Consider the following 23,449-nt stretch of genomic DNA (forward strand, 5'->3'; position numbering starts at 1 on the left):
TTCAAGCGTTTTTTTTTAAAGAACCTATTTTGAGAGTGACTAGTTTTCCCAGACGACATTTTGCTGCTCTAAAGCCATCTATTGACCACTGCCAAAGGATGCCTGCCAATTTCCCGCCAATCAAAACAGTCATACGCTGCAAAAATAGTCACTCATAAAAAGTTTCTTTAAAAAATAGATTAAGATTTATTGTTAAGTACTGTATTTACCAAATAAAATATACACTTCACAAATAGTGACACTTTTGAGAAATAGATCCGTTTTTAATTTAGTATATATTTTGAATATATACCAAATGTACGCCGACGTCAGGAACTTCTCTTTGGTTGACTATGTTGACGAGGTCGGTTCCAGGTTGTTTAGTACCTCCTCAACTAACCCCTCCCCCTACCCCACTGCGCAACACATCTGGCTATATTTTGCTTTCCAAGTATTTAAATAACCTCCTAATTACTGTACAAAAAAGAGGAGTGCTGCAGGAATGCATAATTTTGGAGTAAATGGAGAGCGTGCTCTTGTAAACAAATACCTAAATTATTATATTCATTTATATATACTGATCTTTTAACGATCAAGTTACTGTAAACTAAGAGAGATTCCACACTAAGATTGAAATTGACTCTGTAACTATAAATTCACTAAGATTGAAATTGACTCTGTAACTATAAATTCATCATATTAAATACTTCAGAAGAGGCTAAAAACTAAAACAAATAGGAATATAAATAAGAAATTTTTCTCTGAAAAAACTTTTAAAAAAACTACTTTAATATATTGCTAAAGATCCTGAAATTTTTCTTGGTGAAAAAAATAAAATAAACCTCAAAGCACCAATATAAAAAAAGATGTTATTGAAAGAATTTTTTTTCATTTAATTAATTGACTATATCCCTCCATAAGAACATTCAAGAGGGAACTCCGTTCTTCACAATGGTTCAAACTTACTACTGACAAGTAATACAAAAAGAATGAGAATCAATGTTACTCACAAAAAGGCAGCAAAACCAGAAGACATTATCTTTACTAGATTATCTTTGTGGTAATATTGCCATGCAATGCCATAGGATTTCATTACTATATTAAAGGGGTAAGCCTATCACAACAAAAGAAAATGGGAAATATTTTTAGTTTTAGGGTAGATGTCGCCCATTAGCCAGCTTTGAGAGAGAAGCCATATGAAATTCAGGGAAGGTGCATAGAAATAGTACCTGTATGTCAAATTCTTTTTTTCCATTACACTGTGTAATTGTTTTGAAATAAGTACTTCCCATACCAGTTTTTTTCTACCTTCTTTATATGTAAAGTTCATGTATACAGTAGTCAGTACAGTATATGTTTGTTTCTTTTTCATCCATCTGTTCATCATTACTTAGTAAGGTTCCCTTACTTGTTCTGTAATGTACTGTACTGATCACATTTTACGTAATATCACCAATATTCTTGTACTGTATGTCAATGTTTATGCTTTCCAGTGACTGAATATTTAAAAAAACATGGCATCGAGTGTTTTAATATCTAATTCTTCTTTGTACTGTATATTTTGAATGGTAATTTGTAGGTGTTTTCAATAGTTCTTCCATTTTTAGCTTGATGAATTGTTCATGTACTATAGTTAGATCTTTCATTACTTCTTCATGTTCTCCATGGTCAGTTGCTTCTTTTACTTTTTCTTCTTCCTCTTTGTACCTTTTGCATGATTTGTTTCCTGTAATATGTCGACCATGGCAATACAAACAAGTTGCTCTAAATAATGTACAGTCTTTCATCCAGTGTTCTTCCCAACACTTTGGACATACTAGTCTTCCTGTACACTTATCTATCACATGCCCAAATTCCTGGCATTTAAAGCATCGTACTACGTGGTAATTATCGTAAATCATGACATAATCATCGAGTACATACAGCTTGTCACCACGTACTTTTAAGTTCTTCCTTACTTTTGGTGAGCATTTTATGACAATATGTCTTAGTCCACTGATTTTAGTTTTCATTGCTGTAACCATTTTGAAGTGGTTTACATTTCGTACTAGATTTTCTATCCATGGGTTCTTGTCCTTAATACAGTCTATGATACTCTCATTTGCATAATATTCTGGGATATTCTCTATCCTGATCTTTGGGAACAATTTTCCTATAATTTTATTTGTTACAGATGAAGCATTTATTTTTTCTCTTTCGACCATTACAGATAAAGCATTTATTCTTTCTCTTTCCACCTTAAGAGATTTTCTTGCTGCAAAAATATAGTCTTCTTCAATTTCTGCCAGAATCTTCCTTTTTTCAACTGAGAATACCTTTCTTGCTTGTATGAGTTTTGTTGCTTTCCTTTTCCCCATAAACTTATGTGCTGCAGCTGTAAATCTTATTCCTTCACATTTTACCAGAAACTTAAATTTTGTAAACAACCTTCTGATGAAAACCTTTTTGTTTAAGCGTTCACCTCTTACTAGATTTGTATGTTGTGTTGAAATTTCCTGAATTGCTGATATTATAGTTTTCTCCCGTTTAATAGATTTCATTGCAGAGTCAATTAACTTTAGAACTATGGCCATCTTCTCATCTGGTTTTGATGTTTCTGCAAGGCTTCTTCCCTCTGAATTTGGAACTGTATTTTCCTGTTGGTTATTCATGATTTCCAGTTTCTTATGACGTATGATAAATCTTACAAATTTGTCGGTGCTATCTAGATGCCTTTGGTAACTGCATTCTCTGCATACCTGCTGTAGTTTATGCATATCTTCCTGTTTATAGAAAAATATTAGATTTTAAGCTTTCTTTATAATTTTATGCTTCTGGTAAAGAAAAAGGTATAATTATTGAGAGACATTCATGTTAGGTCATGTAACAAGAACCTGAGTCATAGTTACTCATTTCACTTAAGAAACTGTGTTGGTAAAATTGACGAATAAAGCAATACCCTGTATTTGCACAATAATAATAGAGCTTAGCTGTTTTTTAATGCAGCTACAGTAATACTCTGAAGTAAGTCATGTACAAAATGCCATGTTTCAAATTTTTGTAATTAAATGTTATTTACTTACATTAGCAATCAGAACAATGCTATGAATTTTACATTTTGGGCAGATGACAAATTCCCTCCTGAAATTGTTGAGCAACTGTTGCAGCATGTTTTCTCCATGGAACCCATGAATAATTACTCTGCCATTCTTTACATAAATAAGCGCTCCCAGTTGGATTGAAAAATATTTCATCAAATCTGAAATAGAAATTATATGTTCAATTCTCAATTAATCGAAATGGAGTGTTAAGGAAATAAACTATATGAGAAGCAATGAATAATTAAGGGATTTTGACGAAGGAAAAATCTATTTCTGGGCGAGAGACAGTGAAAACATTAAAATATATCTTTCATTTATAAACTATAAAGAGACTTATGTCAGCATGTTCAGCATAGAAACATTTGCAGCAAGTTTGAACTTTTGAAGTTCTACTGATTCATCTACCTCATTAGGAAGTTCATTTCACAACTTGGTCACAGCTGGAATAAAACTTCCAGAATACCGTGTAGTATTGAGCCTCATGATGGAGAAGGTCTGATACGACAAATTTGGTAGGAATTTGTATTTTTCCTAACGATACAAACCTGTAGCTATTCATAGAGGTATAGTATTACTTTTGGCGAAGCTGAAAGGACAAGCCATTAGAATTTAACGAGGGTTAGCTACCCATCCTACTAGTTAGTAGGGGTAGGGGGGTAGCTGGCTACCCCTCACACACCTGTGACTGTGCTTCACTTTGCTTGGAGGTACGACTTCGAAGGGGGACACAGTTGGCGGGCAAGGTTGTATAAATGCCTACAGGTTTGTATCATTAGATAAAATACAAATTACAGTACTTCCAAATTTGTCATTTTTTCCATAACTGGAATACAAACCAATACTATTTATAGGGGTTGACTCACCCACTAGAGGGGTGGACGTCCCTGCCAACCTGACTTTTTGGCCTTATCCAGGGCTTCCCTATTATGTATATTAGTACATAAATAAGGAAACCCTAACACCTCACTAAACCTTGCTAAGTATGGACTGCGGCCTATACAAGCTGTGTGTTGAGTTACTGAAAATGTGACTGTCAAGGTATGTTATTCCGAGTCTGTAGAAATTAACCAAGTTGACCAAGACATTCCCAATACTACCTCGCCAAGGTATGGGAACGTAACAGTATTGATACACTTCTAGGTTACACAAGGGAGCAATGGTTTACCTGCAGTGGTTGAGGTCAGCTTGTGCAGAGGACCCATTACATCTTTGAGTATTCTTCAGTCCTTCCTAGGACTGCCATCCACAAGCCCTGTAGCTGGCAGTGCAGCCAGCAACAGATATTGTGGCTGGATGGAAGCTAGAATTATTACATTCTCTCCCCTTCCATTTGAATCCTCATTCTGGAAAGAAGGCAGTAGAGGCAGTAGTCCCTACAACCCTAATTATTATACATACATACATATACCAAGGCACTTCCCCCAATTTTGGGGGGTAGCCGACATCAACAAATGAAACAAAAACAAAAAGGGGACCTCTACTCTCTACGTTCCTCCAGCCTAACAAGGGACTCAACCTAGTTCAGCTGGTACTGCTAGGGTGCCACAGCCCACCCTTCCACATTATCCACCACAGATGAAGCTTCATAATGCTGAATCCCCCACTGCTGCTACCTCCGCGGTCATCTAAGGCATCGGAGGCAGCAGCAGGGCCTACCGGAACTGCGTCACAATCGCTCTCCATTCATTCCTATTTCTAGCACGCTCTCTTGCCTCTCTCACATCTATCCTCCTATCACCCAGAGCTTCCTTCACTCCATCCATCCACCCAAACCTTGGCCTTCCTCTTGTACTTCTCCCATCAACTCTTGCATTCATCACCTTCTTTAGCAGACAGCCATTTTCCATTTTTTCAACATGGCCAAACCACCTCAACACATTCATATCCACTCTAGCTGCTAACTCATTTCTTACACCCGTTCTCACTCTCACCACTTCGTTCCTAACCCTATCGGAACTGCGTCACAATCGCTCGCCATTCATTCCTATTTCTAGCACGCTCTCTTGCCTCTCTTACATCTATCCTCCTATCACCCAGAGCTTCCTTCACTCCATCCATCCACCCAAACCTTGGCCTTCCTCTTGTACTTCTCCCATCAACTCTTGCATTCATCACCTTCTTTAGCAGACAGCCATTTTCCATTCTCTCAACATGGCCAAACCACCTCAACACATTCATATCCACTCTAGCTGCTAACTCATTTCTTACACCCGTTCTCACTCTCACCACTTCGTTCCTAACCCTATCGGAACTGCGTCACAATCGCTCGCCATTCATTCCTATTTCTAGGATGCTCTCTTGCCTCTCTCACATCTATCCTCCTATCACCCAGAGCTTCCTTCACTCCATCCATCCACCCAAACCTTGGCCTTCCTCTTGTACTTCTCCCATCAACTCTTGCATTCATCACCTCCTTTAGCAGACAGCCATTTTCCATTCTCTCAACATGGCCAAACCACCTCAACACATTCATATCCACTCTAGCTGCTAACTCATTTCTTACACCCGTTCTCACTCTCACCACTTCGTTCCTAACCCTATCGGAACTGCGTCACAATCGCTCACCATTCATTCCTATTTCTAGCATGCTCTCTTGCCTCTCTCACATCTATCCTCCTATCACCCAGAGCTTCCTTCACTCCATCCATCCACCCAAACCTTGGCCTTCCTCTTGTACTTCTCCCATCAACTCTTGCATTCATCACCTCCTTTAGCAGACAGCCATTTTCCATTCTTTCAACATGGCCAAACCACCTCAACACATTCATATCCACTCTAGCTGCTAACTCATTTCTTACACCCGTTCTCACTCTCACCACTTCGTTCCTAACCCTATCGGAACTGCGTCACAATCGCTCACCATTCATTCCTATTTCTAGCATGCTCTCTTGCCTCTCTCACATTTATCCTCCTATCACCCAGAGCTTCCTTCACTCCATCCATCCACCCAAACCTTGGCCTTCCTCTTGTACTTCTCCCATCAACTCTTGCATTCATCACCTCCTTTAGCAGACAGCCATTTTCCATTCTCTCAACATGGCCAAACCACCTCAACACATTCATATCCACTCTAGCTGCTAACTCATTTCTTACACCCGTTCTCACTCTCACCACTTCGTTCCTAACCCTATCGGAACTGCGTCACAATCGCTCGCCATTCATTCCTATTTCTAGCACGCTCTCTTGCCTCTCTCACATCTATCCTCCTATCACCCAGAGCTTCCTTCACTCCATCCATCCACCCAAACCTTGGCCTTCCTCTTGTACTTCTCCCATCAACTCTTGCATTCACCACCTTCTTTAGCAGACAGCCATTTTCCATTCTCTCAACATGGCCAAACCACCTCAACACATTCATATCCACTCTAGCTGCTAACTCATTTCTTACACCCGTTCACACTCTCACCACTTCGTTCCTAACCCTATCGGAACTGCGTCACAATCGCTCGCCATTCATTCCTATTTCTAGCACGCTCTCTTGCCTCTCTCACATCTATCCTCCTATCACCCAGAGCTTCCTTCACTCCATCCATCCACCCAAACCTTGGCCTTCCTCTTGTACTTCTCCCATCAACTCTTGCATTCATCACCTTCTTTAGCAGACAGCCATTTTCCATTCTCTCAACATGGCCAAACCACCTCAACACATTCATATCCACTCTAGCTGCTAACTCATTTCTTACACCCGTTCTCACTCTCACCACTTCGTTCCTAACCCTATCTACTCGAGATACACCAGCCATACTCCTTAGACACTTCATCTCAAACACATTCAATTTCTGTCTCTCCGTCACTTTCATTCCCCACAACTCCGATCCATACATCACAGTTGGTACAATCACTTTCTCATATAGAACTCTCTTTACATTCATGCCCAACCCTCTATTTTTTACTACTCCCTTAACTGCCCCCAACAGTTGGCAACCTTCATTCACTCTCTGACGTACATCTGCTTCGACTCCACCAATTGCTGCAACAACAGACCCCTAGTACTTGAACTGATCCACCTCCTCAAGTAACTCTCCATTCAACATGACATTCAACCTTGCACCACCTTCCCTTCTCGTACATCTCATAACCTTACTCTTACCCACATTAACTCTCAACTTCCTTCTCTCACACACTCTTCCAAATTCTGTCACTAATCGGCCAAGCTTCTCTTCTGTGTCTGCAACCAGTACAGTATCATCCGCAAACAACAACTGATTTACCTCCCATTCATGGTCATTCTCGTCCACCACTTTTAATCCTCGTCTAAGCACTCGAGCATTCACCTCTCTCACCACTCCATCAACATACAAGTTAAACAACCACGGTGACATCACACATCCCTGTCTCAGTCCCACTCTCACCGGAAACCAATCACTCACTTCATTTCCTATCCTAACACATGCTTTACTACCTTTGTAGAAACTTTTCACTGCTTGCAACAACCTTCCACCAACTCCATATAACCTCATCACATTCCACATTGCTTCCCTATCAACTCTATCATACGCTTTCTCCAGATCCATAAACGCAACCTACACCTCCTTACCTCTTGCTAAATATTTCTCGCATATCTGTCTTACTGTAAAAATCTGATTCATACAACCCCTACCTCTTCTAAAACCACCCTGTATTTCTAAGATTGCATTCTCTGTTTTATCCTTAATCCTATTAATCATTTCTCTACCATACACTTTTCCAACTACGCTTAACAAACTAATACCTCTTGAATTACAACACTCATGCACATCTCCCTTACCCTTATATAATGGTACAATACATGCACAAACCCAATCTACTGGTACCATTGACAACACAAAACACATATTAAACAATCTCACCAACCATTCAAGTACAGTCACACCCCCTTCCTTCAACATCTCAGCTCTCACACCATCCATACTAGATGCTTTTCCTACTCTCGTTTCATCTAGTGCTCTCCTCACTTCATCTATTGTAATCTCTCTCTCATTCTCATCTCCCATCACTGGCACCTCAACACCTGCAACAGCAATTATATCTGCCTCCCTATTATCCTCAACATTCAGTAAACTTTCAAAATATTCCGCTCATCTTTTCCTTGCCTCCTCTCCTTTTAACAACCTTCCATTTCTATCTTTCACTGTCTCTTCAATTCTTGAGCCAGCCTTCCTTACTCTCTTCACTTCTTTCCAAAACTTCTTATTCTCTTCATATGAATGACCAAATCCCTGACCCCACCTCAGGTCAGCTGCCCTCTTTGCCTCACGTACCTTGCGCTTTACTTCCACATTTTTCTCTATATTTTTCATACTTCTCTATACTATTACTCTGCAGCCATTCTTCAAAAGCCCTCTTTTTTTCTTCCACTTTTACCTTCACTCCTTCATTCCACCATTCACTGCCCTTCCTCATGCTGCCTCCAACAACCTTCTTTCCACACACATCACTTGCAATCCCAACAAAATTTTCTTTTACTAACTTCCACTCCTCTAAATTGCCAGTTTCTCTTACTTTCACTTCGTCATATGTCATTTTCAACCTTTCCTGAAATTTACTTTTTACCCCCGGTTTTATTAGCTCTTCAACCCTCACTAGCTCCCTTTTACATCCACCTACTCTATTCCCCCACTCTTGTGCTACAACTAATTTTCCTTCCACCAAAAAATGATCAGACATACCGTTAGCCATACCCCTAAACACGTGCACGTCTTTCAATCTTCCAAACATTCTTTTAGTTACCAACACATAATCCATTAATGCCCTTTCTACTACTCTTCCATTTGCCACTCTTACCCATGTATACTTATTTTTATCTTTCTTTTTGAAAAAGCTATTACTTATCACCATCTCTTGCTCAACACACATATCTACCAGTCTCTCACCACTCTCATTTTCACCTGGTATGCCATACTTCCCAATGACACCTTCTACCTCTCCAGCACCCACTCTAGCATTCAAGTCACCCATGACAACTACATAATTCCTTCTACCCAGTCTTTCTACACACCTAGTTAATTCATTCCAGAACTCATTCCGCTCTTCTTCACTTTTCTCACTACCTGGCCCATACGCACTGACAAAACGCCCAACATTCCCTACCCAACCTAACCCTTACCCACATTAACCTAGATGATATCTCCTTCCATTCCACTACTTTACCTGTCATCCATTCACTCAGCAATAAAGCCACACCCTCTCTCGCTCTTCCCCTTTCAATCCCAGACACTCTACCAGACATTTCACCAAACATCACTTCACCCTTTCCTTTTATCTTCGTCTCACACAAGGCCAATACATCCATCCTTTTATTCCTAAACATACTTCCAATTTCACATCTTTTACTCTCTATCGTACTACATCCACGCACATTCAAACACCCCAAAACTAGAGTGCGGGGAGCAGTCACTCTCCCCCCAGCTCCATCTTTGTCGATGTCTCACAGGATGTAGATACAGGAGAAGGGGTTCCCAGCCCCCTCGTCCCGTCCCTTTTAGTCGCCTCTTACGACACGCAGAGATAACGTTGGCGCTATTCTAATTTTTTTATATGCCCCCGCAGCCATTCTCTCCATTCTTTCTCTCTCTCTCTATCAGCTAGTGCCGCCAGATACTACCCTAGCCCGGTAGTATACCGGCAGAACTACAGTATAAGAGTATACAGTAGCCAGTATTCCTGCAGTATAGCAAATACAGCAGCTAGAAAACTACAGTATATAACATACAGTAGTATGAATTTCCAACATATTCTGTGTATCCTTTAACAGTCCATTGTTGAGACCGCTAAGCAAATGTTGAGGTAAGCATTCCTTCAACATTCTGATGTATCCTAGATCATCAGAACACAAGATTTTACCCTACAATATTAATATTTCACTTGTGGGGGAGTTAGTGCTAGTATACACTGACTCCGGCTCTAAGTACTAGAGCCATCCCACTCTACATTTCCCTAATAAGGAAATTTTTAAATATTAATATTGAGGAAACACAGATGTGTCTTTCCTATTTCCTTTCAAGCTTACTATCCTAAGCTATAATTATAATAGTAAGAATTACTATTAATGCATGTGAGATTTATCAGGTGGATAAATTACCCTATACTCATTTCACTCTTTCTTTCCTTACAGGAGGAGGCCAAGGTGAAGTGTGCAGTCATGTACTGCAACCACAAAAGTAGGAACTTTTGTGGACACAAGATGTGCATGACTAATGCCCCCTGCTCCATCGCAACTGAAACCCTGAGGTATTGGTTTCACCGTCTACTCGGCCTTGATGTCCGAGGGTTTCGGTAATCCCAAGACATCGGAGCCTAGGGATACTGCGAGGGAAATGCTTCGAAAGTGGGTAAGAGGGTTCCAGAAGAACTCTCCAGGACCTTACCTACCTCGCAAAACAATCAGAAGCCTTCTGTTCCCTAAGGCAACATCCGATGCAGTTGTGCCTCAGGTACTGGTCAAGCCTCCCTGCATACAACTGTCGATAGAGGCTGACATTAATAAGGCTTTGGAAGGCATGGACTTCCATCAGGAAAGGATGTCAGAGGTGTCATCGGATACCGAGAAGGATCTCCTTCAAGAAGATCCTGAAGAAGAGGTGGCCCACCCACCCGAGGAGGAAGAAGAATCCGGATCGACAGAGATGGAAGACCTACTGTCTACGACGGTATATCAACCTATGCCGTCAACCTCTCAATCAGAACCGTGTTCCCCAAGAGCAAGGCGTTCATGGCGCAGATACAGCTGATGATGGAAACTATGCGCAAGGAACAGCAGGAGATGAGAAAGGAAGTCAGGGAAGTACACCACGCGGCCGCTTCTCGTGGCTCCCACAAGTGGCCCAGAGTCTCTGACTTACCCTAATGCTCCGAAACCAACCCCTGGAGGTATGTGGAGTTCATGCCCATGATGAATGGGAAATTACGTCTCGGAGAAGATTTGGCCATACCCCTCGACGATCTCCAATTCTAGCCGAACTTTGCGGCTTACCCGGAGTGCTTCATCAGGTTGAAGAACGAACCTGAATCCAAAGAAAAGACGGAACCTAAGGAGGTCATGGTCTTCGATCATGACAAGGCACTGGCTCTCTTGACGAGTAGTCTGAAAAAAGCAGGTTACACAAATTCGAAGGTTTCTGCTTTGAGCAAGAGGCACCCTACCTTCATTGCTCCTTCCTCCTGAGCTTTTCCCTTCACAATTAAAGCTCTCCACTACGTACTAAAAGCAGTTGTTGCGAGCAAACCATGCCCTACGCTACAGGAGTGTAGACCATTGTCTCTAGCCCTGCCTATGGGCGAGAAGGACTGGAATGAGGTCCATCTAACCATCTCGATCTCGAAGTTAGATTCAGATATCGCAGGACATCAGTTCAACGAGAACCTGCCGAAGTTGTCTGCGAAGAGAACAGGAGACCTCTCTGTCTCTCCAGAACTGCACGGAGATGTGTGCAGGCTTTTCAAGCACCCCAGATATGTACACGGTCCTAGCCAAGATGCACATGGCTACTCTGGTGAAGGACATGTACGCTTTTGTGAAGGCCAGGAGGGCCTGTAGAGAGTACGTGTTTGCCAATGTAATGGCAAACACGAACCCAGGAAGCTGATCACTTCCGTGTATCTGGGGAAAAGACCTCTTCCCAAAGGAAGTAGTCCAAGAGGTAGTTGCTAAAGCCGCCACAGAGAATAGGAACCTTCTCCAAAAGTGGGGCATGTCTTCCAAAAGGAAATCATCCTCTGATGCTGGTCCCCAACCCAAGAACAGGAAGATGAAGAAGCAACGAGTGCCTCATAGACCTGCGCAACATCCCACTGTTACCATGACCACAGTGCCCCAAATGGTTGCCCAACTGCAAACCACTTTCTAGATGATGTCTCAGCAGTTAGTAGCCCAGTCACCAGCCTTTAACCCAGGCTTTGAGAGGCAGCACTACCTTTCACCCAAAAGGTAGAGGATCTAGGAGAGGTTCCTCCCCCAAAGGGTAGAGGAGGACGTGGTCAGGGTAACAAACCCTCCGGATCATCTAAGCAATGAGATGCTCCAGGTAGGAGGAAGACTCACCCACTTTCAGGATCGCTGGACCTTCGATCCCTGGGCCCACAGCCTAATCAAGAATGGACTAGGATGGAAATGGAACAGAGCTCCACCTTCCTTTCCTCAATTCTTCCAACACTCCACCCCCTTATTGGAAGAATATACCTTAGAACTCTTGAACAAAAAGGTCATAAGGAAAGCAAAGTTCATCAAATTCCAGGGAAGGCTGTTTTGTGTTCCTAAGAAAGACTCGGACAAACTCAAGAGTCATTCTAGACTTGTCTCCACTCAACAAGTTCATTGAGAACAACAAGATCCAGATGTTAACCTTACATCACATAAGGAACCTGTTACCAAAAGGGACATACACAGTCTCAATAGACCTAGCAGATGCTTACTGGCACCTTCCAGTCAGCCGCCCCCTTTCCTCCTACCTAGGATTCAAGTTACAGAAGACAAAGTATGTCTTCACAGCAATGCTCTTTGGACTAAACATAGCCCCAAGGATATTCACAAAACTTGCAGACACGGTCTTACAACAGCTACGCTTAGAAGGCATTCAGGTAGCAGCATACCTGGACGACTGGCTGGTGTTTGCAGCATCCAAGACTGCTTGTCTGCAGGCAGCCACGAAGGTGATCCAGTTCCTGGACCATCTGGGCTTCAAGATCAACTACAAGAAGTCTCGCCTCTCTCCAGCTCAAGAGTTTCAATGGTTGGGAATCCATTGAAACTTGCAGTCACACCGCCTCTCCATTCCACCGAAAAAGAGGAGAGAGATCGCGGGTTCTGTCAAGAGACTACTGAAATCCAACAAAATTTCAAGACGCCAACAGGAAAGAGTACTGGGCTCTCTCCAGTTCGCAGCAATAACAAACCCAGTGCTGAGAGCACAACTAAAGGATGCGTCAGGAGTCTGGAGAAGATACGCATCAAACGCTCGAAGAGCTCAACGGAAATTTACACTGACCTTGCTGCGATCATTTCTGAGGCCGTGGTCGAAGGTCAAGAGTCTAGCAAGGACAATTCCCTTACAACCACCTCAACCGTCAGTAGTCATCCACACGGATGCCTCACCGGAAGGATGGGGAGGTCATTCCCATCAAAGGAAAGTACAAGGGAACTGGTCACACCAGTTCAAGACCTTTCACATCAATATTCTGGAAGCCATGGCAGTCTTCCTGACGTTGGAGAAACTATCCCCTCACAGATCAGCCCACATCAAGTTGGTCTTGGACAGCGAGGTCATAGTGAAATGTCTAAACCGACAAGGCTCGAGATCGCCCTACATCAATCATGTGATGTTGGCCATCTTTAGCTTGGCAAGAAAGAAAAGATGGCACTTATCAGCAGTTCACCTACAAGGGTTCTGCAAAGTGACGGCGAACGCTCTATCCAGACGAAAGCCAATAGAGTCAGAATCGTCCCTAGACGCAGACTCATTCTTCTTCATCCTGGAAAAAGTCCCAGAACTGCAGATCGACCTCTTCGCAATGAGCGACAACAAGAAACTACCTTGATATGTAGCCCCATACGAGGACCCTCGGGCAGAAGCGATGGACGCCATGTCCCTCGATTGGAACAGATGGAATCATATCTATCTGTTCCCTCCAACAAATCTCCTGCTGAAGGTCCTCAACAAGCTGAGATCCTTCAAAGGGACAGCAGCAGTAGTGGCCCCCAAATGGCCCAAGAGCAGTTGGTTCCCTCTAGTCATAGAACTGAGGCTGAGGCTGTTTCCTCTACCGAACCCAGTTCTATCCCAACTGGTTCAGAAGTCGACTGTCTACGCTTCACTCTCATGATTTTCTCGCCTTAGCAGCCAAGAAAAGGTTCGGGATCTCAAAAGACAACATCGACTTTTTAGAAGAATACAAGACAAAGTCAACCAGAAGACAATATGAATCGTCTTGGAAGAAGTGGGTCTCATTTGTCAAAGCAAACAGTCCGGCAAAAATTTTGATAGACTTCGGCCTGTCCTTGTTCATTCACCTTCATGAACAAGACCTAGCCTCCTCCACGATAACTACGTGTAAGTCAGCTTTGACTAGACCTCTTCTCTACGCCTTCCAGGTGGACCTGTTGAACGAAATCTTCAATAAGATTCCGAAAGCATGTGCTAGACTTAAACCAGCAACCCCTCCAAAGCCCATATCATGGTCCTTGGACAAAGTCTTGCAGTATGCTTCGAACTTGAACAACGAAGATTGTTCCCTAAAGGATCTAACACAGAAAGTGATATTCTTGTTCGCTATAGCCTCAGGGGCTAGAGTTAGTGAAATAGTGGCCCTATCTAGAAACGAGGGCCATATTCAGTTCACAGAAGAAGGAGAACTTTATCTTTTTCCCGATCCTACCTTTCTCGCCAAAAACGAGCTTCCCACCAAAAGGTGGGGTCCTTGGAAAAACTGCCCTCTGAAGGAAGATGTCTCTCTATGTCCAGTAGAGTGTCTTAAGGTCTATCTATGAAGAACTTCAGACTTCAAGGAAGGACAGCTCTTCATAGGCAAAACCTCAGGATCAAACTTATCCCTAAAACAACTGAGGGCATAACTCACCTATTTTATTTGCAGAGCGGATCCTGACAGTACACCCGCAGGTCACGATCCTAGAAAAATTGCTTCCTCGCTGAACTTCTTTCAGCACATGGACTTTGATAGACTACGCTCATATACGGGTTGGAAATCCTCTAGAGTCTTTTATAAACATTACGCGAAGCAAGTGCATGAAATAAAACACTTTGTGGTGGTGGCAGGTAGTGTTATAAAACCTGTCATCTAGTGCTGCGATGAACAGTGAACTGTTTGGGACTTAACAGTATAAAGGGTGAACAGGTATTAGCACCTTTGAGTGTAATACCTTTTAATGAGAATCACTGGTGATTCTAGGACTGTTCTATATAGGTATAGAATCTAACCAATAACACCAGTGCCATGTGAACAATCGTACACAGTGTTAAAACATATCCAACATCTGAGTGAAATCAAATTGATAATTTCACAATAATGAGTGGCAACTATGTTTTACTAATATATATTTTTAAATATTAAACTTAGCCGGTGAATATATAATAGCTGACGTCTCCGACGGCTCGACAGATTCCAAAAACTCGCGAGCGATCGCCGTGAAGGTTGCGGGTGTGACCACCAGCGCCGACTATCGGCCAGATACCGCATATACTTGTCAACATCTCCAGTTCTTCTCTGTCGGTCTTGTCGACAAGTTGGTTCCGCTCGCTTTATGACCTCGAGTTTTCTACCGAATTGGTGAAGTACTTGGTTTTGGTTTTATTGCTTTCGCCGTGTTGGATTATTCAATACTATCTTCAAAAGAAATGCTTTTGAAAGGAGAGGAAAAGTGTTTTGCCCTTGCTTTTTTTTTTTTTTTAATCTCTGGTTTTTCCATAGAGAAAAGATGGCCGACCCTTCCCTCAGTGTACGGAAGTGTGTTTAAGGCTTTTAGTAATTATTTTATCACTTTATAAATTATTGTTGATATTTATAGATTTTCCTCTATATATTTTATATCTCACCCGCCTTTATTAGGCCTCATCGATTAGCTTTTGTCAAGACAAACTTCACAATGAAGACTACCAAATCTGTCTTGGCAGCAGTAAGGGAAGGCGACTGGATGGTCTCTCTCGACCTTCAGGATGCATACTTCCACATCCCGATTCATCCAAACTTTCAACAACATCTGAGGTTTGTGGACGGGAAAGTAATGTACCAATTTCGAGCACTGTACTTCGCCCTCATTCCTGCTCCTCTTGTTTTTACAAGGCCCTTGCAAAATGTAGCAAGTTTTCTACATTTTTTGAGGATTCAGAGCCTCCCTTTATTTTGACGACTGGCTAATCAGGGCGTCGTCATTATATCGCTGTCTGGAGAGCCTCTAATGGACATTAGACCTAACCAAGGAGCTAGGTCTCATAGTGAACGTAGAGAAGTCGTAACTTACAGTACCCCATCCCAGACTATTCTTTATTTGGGAATGGAGATACAGTGTCTGATTTTTCGGGCCTTTTCGTCTCCCACAAGAATGGAACAAGCTCTGTTAAAAGTCCTTCACTTGCAAGAGAAAAACAGTTGCTCTGTAAGAGTTTGAACTAGCCTCGTGGGAACTCTTTCATCGCTGGAGTAGTTTATCTCTCTGGGGAGACTCAACCTATGCCATCTCCAATTTCACCTAAACCATTGGAACAAGGAGAAGGGCTTAGAGAGTATCTCTTTCCCAATCTCCAACTCAGTCTAGACATGTCTGACTTGGTGGGACAGCAGCATCAGACTTCGAGAAGGTCTTTCTCTTGCGATCAAGAACCCAAACCATGTGTTGTATTCAGATGCATCGGATTTGGGTTAGGGAGCTCCACTGGACAGTCTGGAATGCTCGGGTCTTTGATCCACGGATCAGAAGGGACTCCATTTAAGGCAAGTAACATCTCTCCTTTGGCGAGATTTGTGCAAGGAAAAATGAATGTCTTGGCGGACTGCCTCAGCAGAAGAGGACAAGTCATCTCCATGGAGTGGACGTTGCATAAGACTGTGTGCGAGAAGCTATGGATGACATGGGGTCAACCCACCATAGATCTTTTTGCGACTTCACTGACAAAGAGGCTCTCGACTTACTGCTTTCCAGTTCCAGATCCAGAGGCAGCCCACATAGACGCTTTCCTGCTGGACTGGCCTCACCTGGACGTTTATGCCTTTCCACCTTTCAAGATCCTAAACAAGGTGCTGCAGAAGTTCACCTCTCTCGAAGGGACCAGGTTGACATTGGTTGCTCCACTCTGGCCCGCGAGAGAGTGGTTCACAGAGGTACTTCTATGGCTGGTAGACGTTCCAAGAAGTCTGCCGTTACGGATGGATCTCTTGCGACAGCCTCACGTAAAGAGATTTCATCAAAGCCTCCCCACGCTTCGTCTAACTGCCTTCAGACTATCGAAAGACTCTCTTGAGCTCGAGGGTTTTTCGAAGGAGGCAGCTAGAGCGATCGCGAGGGCTAGAAGATCCTCTACCATCAGGATCTATCAGTCGAAATGGGAGGTATTTAGAAACTGGTGCAAGTCCTCCTCTATTTCCTCTTCCAAGTGCCTCTGTAGCGCAGATTGTGGATTTTCTGCCTTATCTGAGAAACGGTCGCTCCTTCTCTGCATCCACCATTAAAGGCTACAGAAGCATGTTAGCTTCTGTTTTCAGGCATAAGGGTTTGGATCTTTCTAATAACAAAGATCTCCAAGACCTGCTTAAGTCTTTCGAGACTTCCAAGGAGCGTCATATTTCGACTCCTGCTTGGAACTTGGACGTGGTCCTACAGTTCCTTATGTCAGACAGGTTTGAACCATTAAATTCAGCCTCCCTGAAGGATCTTACCCTCAAGACACTTTTTTTTTGGTGAGCTTGGCTTCGGCTAAAAGGGTTAGTGAGATACAGTACATGCTTTTAGCAAGAACATCGGCTTCTCCGCTAATAAAGCAGTATGCGCTCTTCAACTTGGTTTTTTTTGGCCAAGAATGAACTTCCATGTCGTCCTTGGCCTAAATCATTTGATATCCCCAGTCTTTCTGAGATTGTGGGGAATGAAGTTGAAAGAGTGCTGTGCCCCGTTAGAGCTCTTAAATTTTCTTTATCCAGAACTAAACCGCGACGAGGTTGTTCAGAGGCTTTATGGTGCTCCGTTAAAAAGCCCTCTTTGCCCATGTCTAAGAATGCGTGGTCTTATTTTATTAGACTTTTGATTCGGGAGGCACACTCTCAATTAAGTGAGAAGGATCATAATTTACTTAAAGTCAAGGCTCATGAAGTTAGAGCGATAACAACTTCTGTAGCGTTTAAGCAAAATAGACCCATTAAAAGTATTATGGACGCGACCTTTTGGAGAGGCAAGTCGGTTTTCGCTTCATATTACTTGAAAGATGTCCAGACTCTTTATGAGGACTGCTACACACTGGGACCATTCGTAGCAGCGAGTGCAGTAGTGGGTGAAGGCTCTACCACTACATTCCCTTAATCCCAATATCCTTTTAATCTACTCTTGAAATTTTTAATCTTATTTTGGGTTGTACGGGAGACTAAGAAGTCTTTCGCAATCTTTTTGATTTGGCGGGTGGTCAAAATATTGTTTCTTGAGAGCGCCCAGATTAAGGGTATTGATGAGGTCCTGTTAAAGGGGTGTTCACCCTGGTTATAGCAGATCCTGGGAGTCTTTCAGCATCCTAAGAGGATCGCTGGGCTTCGTGAGGATAGCGGACTAATGAGGCAGAGTAATAATCAGAGTCTGCTTCCTTACCAGGTACCTATACTTAAGTCTGTTTTTTGAATAGTTGTTAAAAACTCTTGAGCATATACGCCTTTATTGTATTAATACTGGTCTCTACCCACCACCATGGGTGTGAATCAGCTATTATATATTCACCGGCTAAGTTTAATATTTAAAAAACGGATTTTGAGCGAAGCGAAAAATCTATTTTTGGGTGAGATAGCCATGGCGTCCTGATGGAAGGTTCCTTTTTGGTAGCTTCCTTGGGTAAATAACTACTAAGATATTCCCAGAGAATTTAACCACAGGTTATCACAGAATTCTAACTTCTGGAGCGAGTATCCTAAAGGTTTCCCTTTTAAGACATCGTATATCAACAGGGGACGCATGTATTAACGCGCCACATAGCTATCTACACCCCGAACAGAGTTAATGCTTCGGTGTGTAAGGGCTGAGAATAGCTGGGAGCCGTTCCATAGCTAATCTCATTCGTGGCTACTTCTGGTACTCGAGACGTAAACAAACGGGCGCCATTGCTTAAATGACGTCACGACCGTCTTCATCCTGAAGCCAGTTGCTTGCCTATCACCATGATACAGCAGAGCAGGGTGGGACCTAAAAACTGGACGAAGTAGCAGGGAGGGTCCATCAGGACGCCATGGCTATCTCACCCAAAAATAGATTTTTCGCTTTGCTCAAAATCCGTTTTTTGGGCTCAAGCCATGGCGTCCTGATGGAAGCATACCAGAGAATCAATGTATCGTGGTAGATTTTTCCCCTATTAGTAAGTGCCAAGGCATTGACAAAATAGCATAGTAATCTTAGTAAAGAACCGTAGGGAAGAATCTTCCTGCCCCCCTTGGCAGTGAAGTTCCCACGGCCCATGCCGACGTCAAAGTGGTATTGAAGGGCTATTCACCCTGATAGAAGAACTTGAAGAACTTGGAGACGAAGCTGAATGTTTGGCATTCGTATAGGAACATTCTGAAAAGCAGACCAGTGGTGGTTGGACACTGTGTGCTGAGAAAGGTTAGTTCCATCTCCAGGGTATGAAGAGTAAGTATTCGTATTGGAACATTACATAATCAGAGTGAATATAAATTAAGAGTTAGTATCTTAATTTCTCCATGAACCATAAGGAAAAGGGGATAATAAAACTATGACAGGCATGTATTTCATAGTAAGTAGGAGCTGATTGAGACGCACAGGTAATAAAATAGAAATTTTATTTCACAAATGCAGAAATTAAATGAATTGCAGCAATAAGTAAAGTTCATTTACAGTAATTATAATGTACATAGTAATAAAGACTTGCTCTTGAATCTGAAAAGGAATTTCAAATTTATTAGTAGGCACTCGTTCTCGAGGAACGTTAGTCTTTGATTAAAACACATCATGTTCAGGGCATGCGGCACTTGTGTGACAACTATGACATTTCACCTGGGATAAGAACAGTTATAAAAGCACTAAGTGTTTTCGACATCACTATGTATCGCTCGAGGGTCAACATAGGCACCCGAAGAGTTAGAGTCCCAAGTAACTCACTGTTCTATGCAGAGTTAGGTGCGGGTTTCATAACACTACCTGCGGCTACCACAAAATGTTTGACTTCGTGCACTTGTTTCGCATAATGTTTAAAGAAAACGCGTGAGGACTTCCAGCCTGTGAAGCTTTTAAGGCTTTCGAAGTCCATACTCTGAAAGAAATTCAGAGATGATGCAACTTTCCTAGGATCATGACCGGCGGGTGTACTGTCAGGATCCGCTCTGCGAATGAAGTAGGTGATTTTCGCTCTTAATTGTTTCAGTGACAGGTCGCTGCCCGATGTTTCTCCTTTGAAGAGTTGGCCTCCACCAAAGTTCGAAGTTCTGCGAAGATAGACCTTGAGGCTCTCTACTGGGCATAAAGAGACATCTTCCTTCAGGGGGCATATTCTCTAGGGGCCCCATCTTTTGGTGGGTAATTCATTTTTGGCGAGAAACGTCGGATCAGGGGAGAGGGTAATGTCTCCTGTATCAGTAAACAGGATGTGACCCTCTTCTCTTGATAATGCCACTATTTCGCTGACTCGGGCTCCCGAAGCAAGAGCAAAGAGAAATATAACTTTCTGAGTCAGATCCTTGAGAGGGCATGAATCATTATCCAAGTTGGAGGCGAAATGGAGCACCTTGTCTAATGACCAGGAGATCGGTTTCGGTGGGGGTGCTGGGCGTAGACGAGCACATGCTTTCGGTAGTTTATTGAAGATGTCGCTGGACAGATCAATTTGGAAGGCATACAGAATTGGTCTGGTCAAGGCCGATTTGCAGGTTGAAATCGTATTGGCTGCTAATCCTTGTTCATGAAGGTGAATGAAGAAGGACATGCAGAAATCAATTGTGATTTCTTTAGGATTTTTTGTCTTGACGAAAGAGACCCATTTTCTCCAGGATGATTCGTATTGCCGTCTTGTGGATTCGGTCTTGTATTCCTCTAGGAAGTCTAGACTTTTCTTCGAGATCCCAAACCTCTTCTTTGCGGCTAGGGAGAGAAAATCATGAGATGAAGGTCCTTGATTTTCGATGATGAAGCGAAGACAGTCGACTTCTGTACTTGTTGGGAGAGAACTGGGCCCGGGAGAGGGATCAGCTTGGGCTGCAGCTCCAGGACCAGGGGGTACCAGTTGCTCCGGGGCCACTTGGGAGCCACTAGGGCCGCTGTCCCTTTGAAGGTTCTCAGTTTGGAGAGGACTTTCAGCAGAAGGTTGGTGGGAGGGAACAGGTAGATCTTGGACCATCTGTTCCAGTCCAATGACATGGCATCCACTGCTTCTGCCTTGGGGTCCTCGTACGGGACCACATACCGAGGAAGTTGATTGTTGTCGCTCGTTGCGAAGAGATCTATCTGAAGTTCTGGGACTTGGTGAGAGATGAAGGAGAATGATCTTGCGTCTAGAGACCATTCCGACTCTATCGGGTTTGTTCGAGATAGAGCATCCGCTGTCACGTTGCGGAATCCTTGTAGGTGAACTGCAGACAGGTGCCACTTCTTCTTCTCTGCCAGACGGAAGATTGGGAGAAGCACCTGATTTATCTGGGGCGATCTTGAGCCTTGGCGATTGAGACATCGAACTACCACCGAGTTGTCTAGGGTTAGACGAATGTGGATCGAGGGAGGCGGGGATAGTTTCTTCAGAGTTAGAAGGACCGCCATGGCCTCCAAGATGTTGATGTGGAACGTCTTGAACAGGGGAGACCAGGTGCCTTGAGCCTGTTTTTGGTGGGAGTGACCTCCCCAACCCTCCAGCGAAGCGTCCGTGTGGATGTTGAGTGATGGAGGTGGGTGTTGAAGAGGAATGGACCTTTTCAGGGCCTTTGCTTCCGACCACGGCTTGAGGAGAAGTCGAAGTCTGTTTGGGAGCCGTCTCTTGAGGTCTCTTCGAGCGATGGATGCAGAACGTCTCCAGACTCCCGCGGCATCCTTTAGCTGTGCACGAAGCACTGGGTTTGTTACTGAGGCGAACTGTAGAGAGCCTAGAACTCGTTCCTGCTGGCGTCTTGAAATCCGTTTGGATTTCATTAGTCGCTTGACAGACCCTGCTATTTCCTTCCTTTTCTTCTGGGGGATGGAAAGGCGGTGTGACTGAAGGTTCCATTGGATTCCTAACCACTGGAACTTCCGAGCTGGAGAGAGGCGAGATTTCTTCTCGTTTATCTTGAATCCCAGGTGTTCTAGGTACTGGGTGACTTTGTTGCAGGATTTTACACAATCCTCGGGCGATGGAGCCCAAACTAGCCAGTCGTCGAGGTAGGCCATCACCTGGACGTTTCGGAGGCGGAGCTGTTGTACTATGGCGTCCGCCAGCTTTGTGAAGATCCGAGGGGCCACATTGAGGCCAAAGGGCATGGCCCTGAAGGCGTAGCTTTTCCTTTGGAGTCGAAATCCTAGGTAGGAGGAAGCGTGATGGTTCATTGGAACGTGCCAGTAGGCATCCGCCAGGTCTATGGAGACCGTGTAGGAACCTCGAGGCAGAAGGGTCCTTATTTGTTGAAGAGTCAGCATCTTGAACTTGTCGTTCGCTATGAACTTGTTGAGGGGGGATAAGTCCAGAATGACTCTGAGTTTGTCGGAGTCTTTCTTGGGGACACAAAACAGTCTTCCTTGGAACCTGGTGGACTTTACCTTCCTTATCACCTTCTTGTTCAAGAGATCTAGGACATATTCTTCCAGAAGGGGGGTTGATTGTTGGAAGAACTGCTGGAATGTTGGGGGTGGTTGAGTCCAACTCCAGCCTAGACCCTACTTGACGATGCTGTGTGCCCAGGGATCGAAGGTCCAACGATCCTGGAATTGGCGGAGTCTTCCTCCCACCGGAAGCACTTCATTGCTTCTGGTGTCCCGAGGGCTTGCTGCCTCGGCCGCTAGCTCCCTTTCCTCCTCTGCCTCTGGAGGGACGGCGAGACGCGTCTCTGCCTGCACCTCTGTTTGAGCCTCTACCTTTGGGACGAAAGGTAGTCGTCTGTTGCTCGAAAGCAGGGGTGAAGACCGGTGACTGTGACAACACCGGTTGGGTGACCAGTTGAAAGGTCTGTTGTGGCTGAGCTGCCACTTGGGAGGTAGCGGGTCCCGGAAACTGACGTCTTGGTTGACGTTGCTGGGGTTTCTGTTTCAAAGATTTCCTCTTAGGTTGAGGTCCGTCGTCCTGAGAGGGTTTCCTCTTCCTTGACATGCCCCACTTGTGGAGAAGGTTCCTATTCTCCGTGGCGGCTTTGTCGGTGATCTCCTTCACAAGGTCAGAAGGAAAGAGGTGTTTGCCCCAGATGTTGGAGGAAATCAGCCTCCGGGGTTCGTGTTTCACAGTGGCACCTGCGAACACGAATTCACGACAGGCTCTCCGAGCCTTCATGAAGTGGAACATGTCCTTCACCAGGGTTGCCATGTGGGATTTGGCAAGTACCATGTAGTGGTCTGGTACTCTGGTGTCACAGGCCATAATGTCAAGTTGGACCTGGTGGGACATAGATGCTGCGAGCCTCTCCTTCGTATTTTGTTCCCGACGAAGGAGGTGATCGTTAAGTTTCGGGAGGTCTTCATTAAACTGACGTCCGGCGACGTCAGGATCTAGCTTTCCCACGACGAAAGTATGCTGGATGTCCTTCCAGTG

At 43.8% G+C, this 23,449-nt stretch overlaps 1 protein-coding gene across 2 annotated transcripts in view; it reads right to left on the bottom strand.

Moving 5' to 3' along the window:
* Positions 1 to 397: 397 nt before the first annotated feature.
* Positions 398 to 23,449, bottom strand: part of LOC137616502 (uncharacterized) — a 54,820-nt gene continuing 31,768 nt past the window's right edge. Inside the window, exons 2-3 of one of the 2 annotated variants that reach the window (XM_068346324.1) lie at positions 3,074 to 3,217; positions 398 to 2,741 (exon numbers count right to left, since the gene is read on the bottom strand). In XM_068346324.1, the coding sequence (XP_068202425.1) occupies positions 1,509 to 2,741; positions 3,074 to 3,148 (1,308 nt within the window). In that variant the 5' untranslated portion in view covers positions 3,149 to 3,217 and the 3' untranslated portion in view covers positions 398 to 1,508. Of the gene's footprint in view, positions 2,742 to 3,041; positions 3,218 to 23,449 lie in introns of both variants that reach the window. The other variant, XM_068346323.1, reaches the window with a different exon arrangement.

Source organism: Palaemon carinicauda, chromosome 22 (assembly GCF_036898095.1).
Source record: "Palaemon carinicauda isolate YSFRI2023 chromosome 22, ASM3689809v2, whole genome shotgun sequence".
Lineage (NCBI taxonomy): Eukaryota > Metazoa > Arthropoda > Malacostraca > Decapoda > Palaemonidae > Palaemon > Palaemon carinicauda.